The sequence below is a fragment of the Papio anubis genome, chromosome 16 (genome assembly GCF_008728515.1).
Source record: "Papio anubis isolate 15944 chromosome 16, Panubis1.0, whole genome shotgun sequence".
Taxonomy (NCBI): domain Eukaryota; kingdom Metazoa; phylum Chordata; class Mammalia; order Primates; family Cercopithecidae; genus Papio; species Papio anubis.
The window spans coordinates 75,818,414-75,836,140 of NC_044991.1; the positions used below are offsets into that span (position 1 = coordinate 75,818,414).

General features: G+C 52.3%; 1 protein-coding gene across 5 annotated transcripts in view; it reads right to left on the minus strand.

Annotated features, from left to right (window-relative positions):
* The window catches only part of PREX1 (phosphatidylinositol-3,4,5-trisphosphate dependent Rac exchange factor 1), a 203,428-nt gene that overhangs the window by 20,126 nt on the left and 165,575 nt on the right, over positions 1 to 17,727 (minus strand). For 4 of the 5 annotated variants that reach the window (XM_031656828.1, XM_031656831.1, XM_031656829.1 and 1 more), the window contains 12 exons: positions 15,843 to 15,985; positions 14,126 to 14,218; positions 13,051 to 13,199; positions 11,322 to 11,407; positions 9,400 to 9,536; positions 8,620 to 8,740; positions 7,416 to 7,603; positions 6,917 to 7,078; positions 6,020 to 6,230; positions 5,325 to 5,601; positions 1,827 to 2,033; positions 381 to 469 (listed from right to left, as the gene is read on the minus strand). In XM_031656828.1, coding sequence (XP_031512688.1) covers positions 381 to 469; positions 1,827 to 2,033; positions 5,325 to 5,601; positions 6,020 to 6,230; positions 6,917 to 7,078; positions 7,416 to 7,603; positions 8,620 to 8,740; positions 9,400 to 9,536; positions 11,322 to 11,407; positions 13,051 to 13,199; positions 14,126 to 14,218; positions 15,843 to 15,985 — 1,863 coding nt within the window. The remainder of the gene's footprint in view (positions 1 to 380; positions 470 to 1,826; positions 2,034 to 5,324; positions 5,602 to 6,019; positions 6,231 to 6,916; positions 7,079 to 7,415; positions 7,604 to 8,619; positions 8,741 to 9,399; positions 9,537 to 11,321; positions 11,408 to 13,050; positions 13,200 to 14,125; positions 14,219 to 15,842; positions 15,986 to 17,727) is intronic. The other variant, XM_031656830.1, reaches the window with a different exon arrangement.

Genomic DNA, 17,727 nt, shown 5'->3' on the forward strand with positions numbered 1-17,727 from the left:
TATTGTTTTTACATAAACCATGAGGTCACCCTGTTTAGTTGTCAGCTCACTCATCACAACACTCATCATACATGAAGCATACAGAATTGCACCATGCATGCCTCTATTTGCTCCATCTCCATGACATTCACGGAGAACATCAGCTCCAAGAGGGCTGAGATGTTTGTTTCATTCACTGCCGCATTCCCAGCGCCTGGCACATAATACGGGCTCAAGAAATACTTCCTGAATGAGTGAATGGAAGGAAGTCAAGTACAGGACCATGTAAATAAAATACAAAACAACATAACGCAAGGGAAAGTATAATAAAATAAACTAAAACTAAATCTCATGGGGAGGAACCTCTCTCCCTGAGCACAGGCTGCTGCCGCTCCACTCACCAGACCCCATCTCGTCGCTGCCCAGGTAGGAGCTGTTACTTCTTACGCTGGTGTAGGACAGGACCGAGTCCCGATTGCTGTTACACTCGCTGCAAAGGGGCCCAGAGAAGGGGCTGAGTCACCCTGAGCTCAGGCCATCTGATCCTGGCACTCGAAACCCACTTTCTACAGTGCAGACAAAACCCCTGGGCCCTCGGGTGGGCACACAGCCCAGAGGGGGCATCGAGCACCGGTCCCGGGGTCCAAAGGCAGGGAAGGCCGGCGTGGTGGTTTTCCTTGCCTGCGGGCTGGGAAACGTTTCTAGGCTCTAGCACAGAAACACAGAAATAGGAGGAGGATGGTGAATCCTTTTCACTCAGGTGTCACTCTGTCCAGTGTCCCCAAGGGACAGCCTTGCCCTGAGACACCTGCCCATTCCACATGGCTCTGTCTTCCATCTCCCCAGCCCCCAGCCTGGCTGGAAACCTCATGACAACACTGACTGGATCAGATTCGCTACAGCCCAGGAACTCGGAAGGTGTGGGAGATTAAAACTCACGATCCTGACATTTTTTCCTTCACCTTTTTGAAAATTAAAGGAAAAACTGGAGGACCCAAAAATGTAAGAATGAAATCCCAGAGAGACGGCGAAATCTGAGACTACGGATATGAGGCTCTGAGGACACACAGTGCCGCAGCAGCCAGAGCGTCTCATTCTACAGACACCAGGTAAGCCAGAAACGGCGGGTCAGGCAGATCCCTTGACGATCGAAAGAACATCTACACTGGGAGAACTGGGGGGAACGTCTGTCTTCTCAAACTGTATCAGTTCTGATTTATGCCCACTGAAGCACCCTTCTAAGATTCCACTGTAACCACCGTGGGCAAATGTGAGGTCACCATTCACTGGGACCACAGTGTCTGTTTATCTGTAGGAAGGAATTAAACTTACCCATTATATGGCTTCCTACAGGAATCTGAGTTTTAGTCTATTTAACCCACTAATTAGGACCTCACTGATCTTGTTATAATTAACCAGTAGAAAATTTAGATCTTCTCAGGTTAGGAGGGAAAAGACCTGCGTTCTTCCTCCTTGGACCAAATAAACATAAATAGTGTTTGTTTCAGAAACCACACGTCTCACACTGAGTCTTCAAATATACCACGGAATCTTGCCCTTGAGCCTGACAACATCGTGTCAGCATGTGTGGGGTGACACCGAGGCAGAACAGATGGGTCCACGCAGGGCGGATCCTAAAATGTCAGCTTTGTGACTGGGGAGCCTAAATGGGTTTTTGGGGCTCAGGGGGCTCAGATAATCCCCCAGAACCACGCTATGAGCAACAGCACCCTGAGCCCACTGCACCCTGGGAAGTGTCCACTGATTCTCACGTTGCCACGGGTCCGTGGCCTCACCTCTCTGCGGACATCTTCATCTAACCCCAGCCCCCCGACAGCGACACCCACCTGTAGGAGTCGCGGTAACTCATGGTGTCGTGGCCTGAGTCCTCCTGGTCCTCCTCAGCCACCTTGAAGCACACCTTCTTGATGCCTCCATGGTCACTCCTGTCCATCTCACTCTCTTCACTGACCAGGGGCAGGGAGGAGGCCTCCTCAGCCAAGGACGCATCGCAGGACCCACCCGAGGTGGGCTCTGTGATGGTGGACAGCAGCCTACGGGAGCAAAGACCTTGAAGTCAGAGATACAGGTGTGGCCCTTTGTGTCACTTTCCTGAAAATCCCACCAGCAGCTGCAGGTGTGAGCACTGGCCCTCCTGCTGGGGGTGGGAGACATGCAAGTTCTTTCACAGCCAAGCTACACAAGGCTCTCCCAGAACGTGGGCCAGGAAGCTTTTGCTCTAGAGACCCTGGGAGCAAATCCTTCCAGCTCGATAGGCTGCACGGTCTCATGACAACCACTCAACCTGCTGTTGCAGTGGGAAAGACCTGGACAGTGTGGAAGCAAATGGGCGTGGCTGTGTTCCAATGACACCTTGTTTAAAAATGAAAACAGCTGGCTGGGCGCAGTGGCTCACACCTGTAATCCCAGCACTTTGGGAGGCCGAAGCGGGCTGATCACCTGAGGTCAGGAGTTTGAGACCAGCCTGGTCAACATGGTGAAACGCCATCTCTACTAAAAAACAAAAATTAGCTGGGTGTGGTGGTGGGTGCCTGTAATCCCAGCTACTCAGGAGGCTGAGGTAGGAGAGTCACTTGAACCCAGGAAGCAGAGGTTCCAGTTAACCAAGATTGCACCACAGGATTCCAGCCTGGGAGACAGAGCAAGACTCCATCTCAAAAAAAAAAAAAAAAAAAAGAAAAAAAAGAAAGCCACAAGCCGAAGTCTAGGGGCCTCTGGGCCATAGTTCATCAATCCCCACTGTAGGGTGTGATGGTTAAGAGCACAGGTTTTGAAGTTAGCTAAACCCCTAGATTCAAATCCCAATATTACCATTTCCTAGCTTAGAGACCTAAAGCAAATTATTTAAACTCTTGGAGACTCAGTTCCCTCATATGTAAAATGGGATCATATCAGCATCTGTATCTTAGGCTTCTGTGACAATTAAGGAAGCTAAAACGTGTAAACAGGCTAGGCCCAGTGGCTCACGTCTGTAATCCCAGCACTTTGGGAGGCTGAGGCAGGAAGGTCTCTTTAGCTCAACACTTCAATACCAGGTGTGAGACTACCTCTCTGTAAGAAATACAAAAATTAGCCAGGCATGGTGGCATGTACTTGTAGTCCTAGTTACTTCGGAGGCTGAGGCAGGAGGATCACTTGAGCCCAGGAGTTCGAGGCTGTGGTGAGATATGATCACACCATCACACTCTAGCCTGGGTGACAGTTGGATAAAGTACTCAGAACAGTGTCTCTGCTGGGCGCGGTGGCTCACATCTGTAATCCCAGCACTTCAGGAGGCCAAGGCAGGTGGATCACGAGGTCAAGAGATCGAGACCATCCTGGCCAACATGGGGAAACCTCATCTCTACTAAAAATAGAACAACTAGCCAGGGGTGGTGGTGCATGCCTGTAGTCCCAGCTACTCAGGAGGCTGAGGCAGGAGAATCGTTTGAACCCGGGAGACAGAGGTTGCAGTGAGCGGAGATCACACCACTGTACTCCAGCCTGGTGACAGAGCAAGACAACATCTCAAAAAAAAAAAAAGAACAGTGTCTCGTGCCTTCTAAGTGAGCAGTGATCAGTAAGTCCTGGCCGGATGTAATCCCACCATGTCTCCACAAAGTCAGTAGCATGATTAGCCTCACTTGACAAACGAGGAAACCAAGGCTCAGAGAGGTTAAGTGACTTGCCTAAGTTTGCACAGTGGATAAGTAGCAGGGCCAGGATTTGAACCCAGGTCTCCTGGCTCCAGAGCCTACATTCTTTTTTCCCCTTATCATGGAACATTTCCATCATACACAAAAGTAGAGAGTACACGATGAACCCAGCTATCCAACAGGCAGCTTCAACAACAGCCACTCAGGGTCCACCTTGTTTCCTCCATTATCCCCATCACTTTTTATTTCCCTGGAGCATCTTGTTTTGTTTTGTTTTGTTTTGAGACAAGGTCTCGTTCTTTCACCCAGGCTGGAGTGCAGTGGTGCAATCACGGATCACTACAGCCTCGATCTCCTGGGCTCGAGTCATCCTGTCCCAGTACCCTGAGGAGCTGGGACAACAGGTGTATGCCACCACACCTGGCTAATTTTAGAATTTTTTTTAAGAGAGATAGGGTTTCATTATGTTGCCCAGGCTGGTCTCAAACTCCTGGGCTCAAGCAATCCTTCCAAGTCAGCTTCCCAAAGTGCTGAAATTACAGGCATGAGCCACCGTGCCCAGCTCACTGGAGTGTTTAAAACAAGTCCAAGATAGCATGTACTTCCCCCATACCTACTCCACGGATGCCCCTAACACATACAGACTTCCTTTTAAACATGTGGTTCTCAACTGGGGGCAATTTTGCCCCCTAGGAAACCTTTAGCTATGTCCAAAGACACTGCTACTTGTTTCAACTAAAGAGGAATTTTGCTACCAGTATCTCGTAGGTAGAGACCCCAGATGCTGCTGAACATCCTCCGACGCCGAGGACAGCTCCCCAACCAGGAATAATCCAGCCCCAAATGTCACCAGTGTCAAGGGTGAGAGACACTGTTTTACACAGGACCACACTGCTCGACTGTGCCTAAGAGAATGGAGGAGTCCTCAATACCATCGAGCACCCAGTCTGTGGACAAACATCCCTGATTGTCTCAAAATGCCTCCTCACAGGGACGAGCTAGAAACAGATCCCTAAGTAGGTTCAGACGCTGCATCTGGCGGGTCCGTCTCTTGAGTCTCTTTCATCTCTAACAGTTCCCCTTCCCCACACCTGCTTCCGCATCATTCGTTGAAGAAGCCAGGTCATTTACCACACCCACCCTCCGGATTCAGCCGGATGCTTCCCCAATGAACCACCCTCTGCACCACATCCTAGAGCTGAGTAGGGAGACCTCGAGCCTCCGCGAGATGACAGCTCCATATCTGCGGGCAAGAGCCTCGTGGGCGGGGCTGCGTGTGTGTCCTGGTGTATTGCAGCAAAAGGACAGCTTGTCCTCACTTTCTGTGATGTTAAAATCATAAAGCTCCCCCCAGAATCTTTCAGCAGACAGTTTTAGCCTCGCTGACGAGTGCTGCCTATACCCATGGTATTTCATTAGTACCGTGGTTCTCAGTCAGGGATGATTTTCCCTGCAGGGAGTATTTAGCAATGTCTGAAGACATTTTTGGTTGTCACAATCGGGGGAGGGGTGCTACTGGCATCTAGTGGATAGATGACAAAGATACTGCTAAACAGTCTATATAATGTCCAGGACAGCAGTCCCCCTCCCACCAGCCACTACAAAGAATGATGCTACCCACGTGTCAATAAGGCCACGACTGAAAACACTTGCCCCCGCGTACTCCGGACACCCCCGGCCAGCACTCACCTGTTGATCTGGGTGACGTACTGCTTCATCTCCTTCAGGGCTACATCCAGCTTGGTGAAGAGCTGCAGGTAGGCATCCTGGATCTCACGGTCCTCCTGCTTGAGCAGGAAGCTCAGGCCCCGGTCTTCCTGGCCAAGGGTCCCACTGGCTGGCCCGAAGCTGCCATCGTGGAGACCCTGGCCTTGGGGATCACCCTCTTCAGCAGGCAAGCACTTCCAGGAGGGGGCAGCCATGGTGGTGATGCAGTGCTGGGTGTAGGACATGGGGTTCAGGTGGCCTACAGTGGAGGAAGGGAGAGCTCACTGCAAAACAGCCCCCAGCATCCACGGGGCCTCTGGGCAGAACAATACAAACCCATTTCAAGGATCCCAATGAAGGAGAAAATTTCCCTTTTAAATACTCTTAATCCATTTGGTTACTTCAAGAAGACTGTTCCAGACTGGTGCTAATATGCTCTTAACTACTGTGATCTTCTTGCTGCCTGCAATGCAGACATGATGGCTGGTATCCCAGCAGACATCATCATCCACGAGGCATAAAGCTACATCTAGAGCTGCTGCCCTACAGAGAAGATCATCCCTGATGACCATGGAGCCACCATTCCAGCCCTGGACAGCTGACCTTCAGACAAGTTTCTGTTTAAGTATCTGGAGTGCAACATCTGAACACAGTTTCTAATAGACACACGCAGGTACCTTGCTCCGGGTCAAGGCCGATGAGGGAGGGTTTGCGTCCAAAGCGGATGCTGAAGGACCTGCCCACTGAGGAGGTGGTCTTGGGGTAGGACACTTCCATGAGGTTGATGTGGCAATTGGTGGGGCAGAAGTCCAGGCCACACAGCGGGTGGGGCTCCAGGGGGGCTTGTTTGAAGGGTGGGCTGACCCTGCTCTTCAGCTGGGCTGCAAACTGAGAAAGTGGAGGCCGTAAAGTCGTGAGTCACAGGGCAGGATCTGGAAATAATAGCCCACACCCAGTACCCACTTTATCCTGGCCTAGGCCAGATGCCCCACAGTGGGACACAATGCCAGTAGCTCCAAATGAGAAGGGGAACCCCTGGACCGTGTTTCATGGCTCCAGACTGCAGGGAAAGCCTGGAGGAACCCCAGGCCTCCGGGTGCCCACCTCATGCATGGCTCCATTTTGGCTGCCCCTGAGCCATCCTTGAGGCATTGTCTCTGCCCCACCCTCAGTTCATGAGGTTCAGGGTCAACGTGCCTCTCCATCCCTATGGCGACTGGAACCGGGTGAGGCACGTGACCTAAGCCAAGCCAACAGAGCTCCCTCGGAGTTCATTTTTTCCTGGGCTCACTAAGGCTAGAGCTATCAAGGGCCAACGTGTCCCTACCACACGAGAAGGGCCTGCCTGAGCGTGAACCCAACACAAAGGAAAACGAAGCCAGGAGATGCAGAGAGGCCACGCTGCTATGATGTGATAAGTTCACCTCCGTCCTTTTCAGTAATACACACCATACATTCTCCTGTTTGTTTCAGCTGAGTTGGGCTGGGCTTTGACATTTACAACCCAAATATCCCAGACTGAGATGCTACATCTGGGACCCGCGGCAGAGACCCCGGAGGGAGCAGGCAGGCACCTCCTGGTAGCAGGCAATCCTCTGGCCGATGCTCTCCAGCTTGGTGTCGCAGATGTTGCGGAACTCAAAGTGGGGCATGGTCACAATGGCGCTGCTCAGGGCCATGAGCCGCCCGCAGTTCTCCACAAAGACACTGTCATCGGCAGCAAAGGCCTCGAGGATCTGCAGAAATGTCAACAGCTACTGAGCACTCCCCGTGTGCCAGGAAGATCTTAAGCGGTTCACCCGCAGTGACTCCTGTACTACTCGTAATATCCCCCAGGAAGTCAGGTCTGCTGGCCCTTATTGCACAGGAGTAAACTGAGGCTAAAGGGACAAGCCACTCTCCACAGTCCCACGCTACCTGGTGGTAGCACAAGGACCAGAATTCAGGGCTCCAGGCTTAGCCTGAGGAAATGGGATTCAGGTGTCTCACCCAACTCCTTCTCCCAACCTCTGATAAGAGACACCGGCTTCAATCCCCCAGGGTAGGGCAGGGCCAGGCAGTGCCCAAGGAGACCTTGGCAGTGAGGCCGAAGCAGCCGCGGGGCTCTACGATCTTCTCCAGCACGTGGCACCTGACGCCTGCCGTGCTCACGTACTCATACACCACGCCGTGTTCCAGGTGCACGTTGTCCACCGTCAGGCTGACCATGGGGCTGTCCTCACACAGGCTCAGCCGGGGACCCAGGGACAGCAGTGGGAAGGCTGGAAGCCAAAAGAGGTGACATCTGAGCAGAGATCAGAGGGAGGGAGGAAGGCAAGGCAAGGCGAGGAGGATTCTGGAGGAAGCCTTCCAGGCAGTGGGAACAGCAAGTGCAAAGGCCCCGAGGCAGGAGTACATCCAGCCAGAGTAGCCGGAGCAGGGAGGAAAGGGGGGAAGTGATGGAAGGTGTTGGAGAGCCAGTCTGGACAAGATACACAAGCCATCAAAGGCCTGGTCCTGAAGATGGAGGGAGCCATCGGAAAGTTCTCTTCTCATCTGGGGGAATAGCCCCTGGGAGGAGAGTCAGTCAGGACAGGGAGAGCCGTGAGCAGGCTACTGCCACCATCCTGGTAAGAAATAATGGTGGCTTGGTCCAGGCAGCTGAAACGAGCAAGGAAACGGATTCTCCCCGAGAGCCCCAAGGAGGACCACAGCCCTGTGGACACCTTCATTTCAGCCCAGTGGGACTCAGACTTCTGACCTCCAAAATTGTAAGTAGTAACTGTGTGCTATTTAAGCTGCTGGGTTTGTGGCACTTTGCTATAGCAGCCATCAGAAACTGACATAACATCGCAGGCATCGCGACCGTGTGCAGTGGTGCACACCTGTAATCCCAGCATTTTGCGAGACCAAGGCAAGAAGATCGCTTTAGCGCAGGATTTAGAGACCAGCCTGGGCAACATAGGGAGACCTCACCTCTAAAAAAAAATTCCAAAAATTAAAAAATTAGTCAAGTGTGGTGGGGCACGCCTGTGATCCCAGCTACTCGGGAGGCTGAGGTAGGAGGATCACTGGAACCTGGGCGGCCGGGGCTGCAGTGAGCTATGGTCACACCACTACGCTCCAATCTGGGTGACAGAGCCAGACCCTGTCTCCAAAAAGAAAAAAAAACAAACCTGCTGGCATGGAGGTGGACTGGCTGGGAGGAGAGGAGGTGAGGGGACACAGGAGAGGACCCAACCCCTCTGGAGTCTCAGTCCCTCTGGAAGCTCCCGTCACACCATGTCACATCTGTTACCTGAGTCAGGCTGGTCTTCCTCCTGGGCCTGCTCGCCACTGGGGTCCTCACTGGCGGCCTCCTGGCTGGCTCGTGCTTCCTGGGCATCCTCATGGGTGTGGTATATCCACTGGTACAGGCCCTGCCGGAAGCCAGAGTCAGGGACAGCCATGGTGCCAGCAGGTAGGGAGGAGGGGATGGGGCCGAGGTGCAAACTGCCCCTGGGTTCCAGAGCTCTGGAAACTCACTGACCACCAGTCACACTCAGCCCCCACTGTGCACAGTCTACGCTCCCTACAGAGGCCAGGGGATGTGACAACATGAGGCAGGGCCATGGGTGCAGACACGTTGTCTCTCCTGTGTCCCCAGGGTCTACAAACATGCCTGGTGCACAGCAGGTGCCCAAAACACACACACTGAGTGAGCCAGTGAATGAATCAGTGAGGGAATCTCGCCCTCCACCAGAACCCTGACCCTCAACCAAATGGCGTATCCACTTTCACCATCCGCTTGATGATGTGCCCAACATGCCTATCTGGTGAGGAGAGAGGGTCTGGTCACACCCATTTCACAGCTGTGAAAACTGAGACCCCCAGGTATCACGGCTCAGCTCCTCTGGTTTAAGGAGGCAGCAGGAGCACAGAGTTCAGGCCCAGCTCCGCCCTGTCCTGTCAGCAGCCCCACCCAACTCACAACCAGTGGCACATGCAGGTTTTTCTCCAGAGAAGAGAGAACAGCCCTCAGCCGTCCACCCCAACCCAGCAGGACTTCCCTGATGGCCCCAGCTGCTGGTTGACTCACCAGGGCCTCTTCATGCCGACTCCGGAATGCCTGGAAGTGATCCAGGACCTCAGGGGCACCATCGTTCATCACGTTGCTGCCATTGACCTTCAGAATGCACTGACCGGCACAGAGCCCTGCAGCCATGGCCTCGGAGCCTAAGGGGAACAGGAGAGCGTGAGGCTGGATGCCAGGCAAGGACAGGCAGCCCGCTGAACACTGTTCCCCCACAAGACACACCCAAAGACTCCACCTCCAGCCCTCCCACCCCAGAGTCGCCCTCTGACCCACTCCAGTGCAAAGAATGGACTGACATTCCCATTTTGCAGAAGAAGAAACTGAGGTTCAGAGAAGTAGTAGCTGGCCCAAGGTCACGCAGCAAGGTAAATGGGATCCGATTCGGGTCCGTTTCACTCTAGAGCCTCATCTCCTTTAAAGTCCTGCAGCCGCCTTGTGCTACTGAGCCAGGATCGGCCCCATGTGGCAGATAGGGTGACGGGCTCAGCGAGGCAAAGCCATGCTCTCTCGGTCAAATGACCAGAAGCCAGGATTCAAACTAGGCCTACTGCACTCCAAGGGCAAGGTTTTTCAGCTATTCCACAATCCCCAAACCGTAGGTCTTGAACCCAGGGTTTTTTTCTAGTTCATGTGAAACGTCTGGAAGTGCAAACAAATGCCAAGCTTTGCCCAGACATGGGGCAATACCAGGCCCGAATGGTGTGGTGGTGCCAAGTACAGCCCCTGGGGACTCGCGTGGCTTCAAACCCTGGCTCTGCCACAGACCGACCCTGGAACCTTCAGCAACCAGCTTCACTCTCTGGAGCTCGGCTTCCTCGTCTGTGAAATGGGAACGCTCATAACCCCTACTCGGAGGGTCCTGGGGAGATCCGATGAGTTAAAACATGCAGCGTGGAGCATCATGCCTGGCACTCAGTGAGTGCTCAAGAAATAGCACCTGTTTTATACTTTTCACCTTCTTTGCCTATGAACACTTATTACTACCTATTATCAATCTCTCTGCAGATGTTTTGAAGCAGGATTTCTCACCAAGGCACTGCTGACATTTTGGGTGAGATAATTCTGTGTGATTCTCCGGGGCTGTCCTGTGCACTGCAGCTTATTTAGCAGGATCCCTGGTCTACCCACTAACTGCCAGAAACACCCCCTCCCAGTTATGACAAACAAAAATGTCTCCAGGCAGGGCCGATGTCCTCTGGAGAGGAGGCGAAGTTGCCCCAAGGTGAGAATCACTGCTTTAAGGACAAAGTGAAAACCTACTTTAAAATACTATCGAATTCTCAGTAGCCTTCTGTCATGGTATGCATTTTCTTAATGAATACCTAGTAAACGCACAACTATGACCACACAAGTGAAAAATGTATGTTTAAACTTTAAAAAGGGAGGCACTTAGATGCAGAAAAGTTTGAGGGCCCAGTATCATAGACCTACTTGCTTCCATCTCCAAGACATAGTAACACCTTTAATAGCACACAAGGAATAGGCAATGCAGAAAGCAGAGGTCTTGAACTGGTGGCCTTTCGGCTGGATCTGGCCACAGAAGTATTGAGGCAGAGCCGCCAGATTTGCATTTCCGGCTTCTCTTAGAAAATCAGGTCTGGGGAGAGTGGGCTCCCATTCCAGTCTGGCAATAAGGAGCTCCAGCTGAAGAGCCACTGCTCCTTCCAGAGTGAACATGTATTTTTCGCCTTGCCATAGTCCCCACCACTCCCCACTGTCTTCCACTGGGATCGCTACCCACCTGTAGCCTGCCTGACGCCAAGAGGCATTTGCGTTTGCAAGTCTTGGCATCAGGCCAAGAAAATAAGTGCTGATGGTACATTGTCTGGCAGAAGTCTAGAGTTCAGAAGGCTCTGAACGCCTGCCACACAGACAGACCGACCATCTCCTGCACCTTTCCCCTCCCTCCCTAGGCTCCCACTCACCTCTCCCCACAGCATAGACGTACGGCGGGGCAGCTCCATGAATCTGGAAGCACAGAGTGTCCGGCTGGTCAGGGATTTTGATGATCCTGCACCAGGTAGAAGAGGCAAGGAAAAAGGCTATGAAGAAAACTGGCATCACTCCCAATAATCCCGGGGCCGACCCAGAGAGTTTCTGCCTTGGAAACACTGGGAAAATTCAGCCCAAAATAGTAGTAGCAACACAGGCTTTCCAGCTCCCAAATATGGAGAGAAATGTCAATCAGGCAGATTGACCAGGATCCTTGATTAAGCACAACCCACTGGCCTGCCCTTGGAGCTTCTGTCCTCGCACAGCAATTCCAGACCACCCTCCCACACCTTCTCCATCGTTCTCCTGTCCTAAGGCCCTTGGAGGTGGGACCACCACTCCAGCCAGCCAATAGCTAAAGATTCGCAGGTGGGGGGGTGTGAAATGACCTGGTGGTACATCTCGGTGCCGAACCTAGAAAAACACCCACGCAAGTCCCCAGGAAGGCAGGACTGGGCCATTCTGTGGATCAATCCCCAAAGCAGAGAGGCAGCACCTACCAGAGAGGGCAGTGGGTGTCACTGCTCCTGGAGCATCAGTGCCCTGCCCACATCCCCGTCTAGGGCATGTCTCCAACCCTGTGCTGCACAACTGTCCCTCCCATTCGCCCCTGCAGATAAAGCCGAGCTGGGAGCCTGCTCTCAAACCCAGGTGTTTCCACGGCTTTAAGCAGACACAGTCCACCTTGGTGCTTTCTGCCACTTCCACATACCAACCCATCTATCAACCATATTTTCCCTAAGTCAGCTCGCCTTTTTACTCAAATAATTGTATTTAAAACTTTCCATGCCTCCTGACAAAAGAAGATCTGTCTTAAATAAAAGGGAGAAGTGAAAAATCAGATGCATAATTTTTCAAAGAGAAAATGCTTTGCTTCCCAGTACCTACCCCAGCATGGCTCTGTTCCTCCTGCCCCTGCTGGTGCACTCTGCTGAGCCACCGCCTCCTCAGCTCCCCCTAGTGCCACCTTTGCCCCTGACAATCTGAGCTCCACTTGCAGCCACAGGACTTCGATCAGAAGCTTCCAATGACTCCCCATGGGTCCTTGCCAGGAGCCTCCAGGGCCTGGACCCCATTGCCCCACAGACCTCACTGCCCAGCCCTCCCTCTCACTCACTGCTCCGGCTCCATCAGCTTCCTTCTGCCCCTCCAGTGTGCCAGACACAGTCCCACTTCAGGGCCTCTGCCCTGGCTGCTTCCCCTGCCTGGAGCCCTGTTCATCCAGAAATCCCCTTGGCTCCCCTATGATCCGCTTCGGGTCTTCACCTCAACTCGCAGTGATGTCTCCCTGACGAACATCCCTCTGCACACTCTGGCCCCTTTCCCGGGTTTATAGAAACTTATCTGCACCACGCTCACCAGCACAGGCTCAGCGTGTGTCTTATTTCTCTATCTGCACATCGTCTGTCTCCTGTTCCCTCCCGCAACTAGATCTGAGATCTGTGAATGGCAGGAACTACATGCATCCCCACATGGCTGGATTCCCAGGGCCCAAACTGCCACCAGCACAGAGTGGCACTCTATAAACATCTGCTGAATGAATGAAGGTTCAGCTTGTGTCATGTGCCTCTAGCAATGGGTCCCAGCCATGGGGGACCAGGACAGTGCCATCACTCAGCCTGAGAGGCAGGGCTGCTGGACACCCTGCCCCAGGATACTCACTCTTTGGCCTTAGTGGCCACCAGGAGGCGCAGAGGGCGGCGGGAGCAGAAGGACTGGTTGAGGATGGACTCCACCTCCGAAAAGGGCCGCAGGAACACCAGGTCCTCATTGATGGAGTAGATCTTCCTCCCCACCTGCAGGCCGGCCACCTGGGCAGGGGTAGCGGGGACAGACGTGCACACTGGTCACTAAGCTCCTTCCCTCTTCACCAAGGAAGCTCAAATGTGTTCGGCAGAAAGGTGCTGGCCCAAGGGATCCGGCAGGACTGGGTGACTGTGTGCTGTCTGTGGTAAGCAGTTGAGGGGCACAAGGGACCTGGTTCTGCCTCACGAGCCACAAAGGGAAGCTCATGGGAAGGCAGCTGGGAAAGGTGTTCCTTCTGAGGGGGAACTCTGCTGGGGCCTGACCCTGTTGTGTGGGGACACGAGTCACACCAGGGTGGCTACCTTGTGTCTGTGAGGGCCTGGCCAAGAAACATGAAGACATGCTGACCTGAACCAAGATTCACAACCACCTCCTTCCAACCGCTGACATCACTGGCAAGGTCAGCTCAGCCGCTCTGGCCATGGGTATGTGGCTACTTGCAGCCCAAAGCATTCCTAATTGCCCCTGCTCCAGCCAGCACGGCAGGTGCATCTCCCCCACCCACCTCCACGCGCCCCAGGAGAAGTTGGAAGGCCCCAGGGCTGAATCCTTGGTCAGCCACACCCTCACCCTCCTAACCTATCCTCCTCTAGGCTTTGCACAGGACAGCAACAGGCTTATCTTATTCAAGCCTCTGTGACTTGTTGCAGAAGACTGAGAAACCTGCTTTTTTGCTGTACCTCCCCACAGCATCCAGCAGAGGGCAGTGGTGGAACACGCCAGGGCCCTGGGCCTCTGCACTCACTCCCAGCTCCTGCAGCCACTACAGACAGTAGGTAATAGACTCAGTTTATCCACGTGGGCAGTAAGAGAAGAGGAGCCAGCGATCATTCTAGAATCTCCTGGGCTTGGCTGCCTCAAGGACAGTGAAGACAGACACTCTGCCCTGCCACCTGCACACGTTCCCTGCCAGCATCCCCAAGGGCCTCACCTCAGCCAGCGAACCTCTCTGGACGGTCTTCACCACCACAGCTTTGTTCTTCTCCTCGATGTCGAAGCCATAGTCCTCCTCCTGGGGCAGGATCTGGGGGCCCAGGACAAAAGGAACCCGGTTGGGGAGTGAGGCAGGCCTGCAGCCAGCCCCACCATGGCCCCCACAGGACCATGACCTTGTCCCAGGTCTAGTAGGGAAGCAGCTGGATCCAGGCCGGGTGAGACAGAGCAAAATGCAAACAGCACCTGGCACAGAGCCGGTGCTCACTCTGTGCATGCCACTGGCTTAACGAATCACACAGATCCAAAGGTGTCCAGCCACCAAGAACGTGGAGTTAGGGAATTTAGGGAGCAGCGGTCCCACCCGAGGGCAGGATGGCAGGCATGCTGGAAACAGGTCTGGGGGTTTCCCAGTGGGAGGGATACAGGGAAAGGCACTCATTCTGTCAACAGAGATTGACTGAGACGCTGCCCATCACATGGGCCAGGCAGTTCTCATGGATGCTGGAGACACCATCTAGAACAAGACAAACAGGCCCAGCCCTGCTTAGTGGGGGAGGCAGACTATAAACGAATAAACAAAGAAACATAGGATGTGATGCAGGGAGTGTACGTAGTTGGAATTAAAGCACTTAATGGGATAGGGCATGGCAAGCAGGCAGAGGAGGTGCTATTGGAGCTGAGGCCTGAAAGAAATGAAAAACAAAACTTCATAAAGAGTGGAGGAACATGCTCCAGGCAGCAGGCACAACACATACAAAGGGAGGCCCCAAGGCACTGGAGAGTAAGAAAAGGGCCAGCCACAATGGCTCATGCTTGTAATCCCAGCACTTTGGGAGGCCAAGATAGGTTGATCACTTGATCCCAGGAGTTCAAGACTAGACTGGGCAACATAGCAAAACCCTGTCTTTATAAGAAATACAAAAATTAGCTGGGTGTGGTGGCGCAGGCCTGTTGTCCTAGCTACTGGGGAGGTGGAGGAGAGGAGAGAGGAGAGAGGGGAGGGGAGAGAGGGGAATGGAGGGGAGGGGAGGGGAGAAAGAAAGGGAAGGAAGGAAGGGAGGGAGGGAGGGAGGGAAGAAGGGCACAAGAGAGACAGAGAGAAAGAAGAAAAGAAAACAGAAGAGAAAGGAAGGAAGCAGGAAGGGAGGGAAAGAGGAAAGAGGGAAGGGGAGGGGAGGGGTTGAATTTTATCCTAAGTGTGACAGGAAGCACTGGGGGACTTTACAGTGAGAGGAATGAAATCAGAGGGAACAGCAGTCCCTGCAGTACTACGGGATAGAAGTTAATGGAGCCATCTTCATATGAGTCAGGTTTCAGCTCCAATCCTGGCAGTGGCCAGAGACCTAACTTCTCTAAGCGTCTGTCTTGACTGCCTGCCGCAGGCCACGTGTTAAGATGGGGGCTGCTGTGGGGTATGCGGGATGAGTTGCTTCAGGAGGCCAACCTCTCTATACAATGTACGGGGAGGGGACAGGAGAGGCAAGGGAACAGGAAGGGAGACCTGAAAGCCCAATCTCTTTTGTTAGGAGGGTAGTCTCAGCCAGTGATGCAGCCTGGCCTCTTTGCAGAGTTGCCCCCTAACACCTAGAATCTACCTATTCTGGTACTCCAAACTGAGCCCCCTTCTCTGTGCATAGCCAGAAGGTCGCCCAGCTCCCATGCCTGCAGGGGGCTCTGGCAAGGAAGGGACAGCAGCTCAGCTGTGCTCCTACCAGCAGGCGCTTGGCCAGAATGTTCTCCACCAGCTTGAAGTCATTGCGAAGCTGTTTGTTCTTGCTGCTGGTCCCCTCCATCTCCTCGTCAGCATGGAAGCGGAAGTACTGGGACTCATCCCTGAACTCGCTCTTCTCCAGCACTGCAGATCCACAGATGTGCACTCAGTGGTCAGATTCACATGGGAAAGTTTCAGCCATGTTTGCCAACTGGCAGGCATAGGCTGGAACTAGGCCATGGACACGTTTGGTTTGGCAAACACTATTCTATTAAAATGGAATCAAATGCCAACACTAACATATTAGGATATTTCACAAAGTGATCTGGCTTTCTGACTTCTCTTGAAAAGTCTGAACTTGCCTCACCTGCTATAAAAAGATATTAATATGTTACAAAGCCATAGTAACAAACACAGTGTGGAACTGCAGTAGAAACAGATCAATAACCAGGTGAAGGAAATAGAAATCACATAAGAGGACTAAGTGTTTGCAGGAACTTAGTCTGTAATGATGATACATGATCACAGGGTATTCTGCAGATGATGCACGGAAAACTGACTTGCCCAGGGGGAGGAAATTGAATCCCTACCTCACACCATATACAACAACAAACTTCTAATGGATTAAAGACCTACATATGAACAGTAAAACTAAAGCTAACAAAACTAAAAAATAGGATGACATCTTTGTCCTAGAAAAGAAAAGGAGTCTGTGTATAAGACCCTCTTGTACTAGACTAAAATTAAGGACCTCCATTCGATAACAACTCCATAGGTAGATGGCAGATGTGAAGATAACTATAGTGTCCAAAACCAATAGGAATAAATACCTAGAACATATAAAACCTCTAACAAATCAACCAGAAAAAGCCCAGAAGCTCACAGATAAATGGGCAAAGGATATGAACAGTCAGTTAACATAAGCAAACTCCAATGAGCAGCAATTTGTGAAAAGGCACTCAGACCTCTCAGAATGAAATGATGCTGAGACACTTTAGACCAAAAGTTGGCAAACTCAGTCCCCGCAGGCCAAATCTGCTCCACTACCTGGTCTTATGAATAAAGTTTTATTGGCACACAGCTACAGCTATTTGTATTTGTACTTACATTATCTGTGACTGCTTTTGAGCCACAAGGACAAAGCTGAATACTGTGACAGAAGCTGTATGGCCCACAAAGCCTAAATTGTTACTAAGTGGCCCTTTACATACAAAAATATACTGACCCTGACCAGGCACGGTGGCCCCGCCTGTAATCCCAGCACTTTGAGAGGCCAAGGCAGGCAGATTACGCGAGGTCGGGAGTCTGAGACCAGCCTGACCAACATGGAGGAAACCCTGTCTCTACTAAAAATACAAAATTAGCTGGGCATGGTGGCATATGCCTGTAATCCCAGCTACTTGGGAGGCTGAGGCAGGAGAACTGCTTGAACCCAGGAGGTGGAGGTTGCAGTGAGCTGAGATCACGCCATTGCACTCCAGCATGGGCAACAAGAGTGAAACTCCATCTCAAAAAATATATACATATATATATTTTATATATGTATAATATATAGCATGTATATTATATGTAATATATATATTCTGTGTATACACACACACACACACACACACACACACACACAAACACCCCTTTCTAGGACAAGCCAGGAAAATGAATAAAAATAACCAGTATCAACCAATTGGTGATCTGATCTCTGTAACTTACAAACTTAACTAGGCACCTCCCAGCGCCAGGCACACTGGGGAGGCATGCCAAGTTCATCCACTCCTTGGACAAGGAAAGAATTGCTGTGCCCCTTTCATAGACAGGGAGACTAAGACTCAGGCCCCTAGGTCACAGAGCCAGCAGGCAGTAGGCAGCAGAAGGGCCCTCATCGAGCCTCC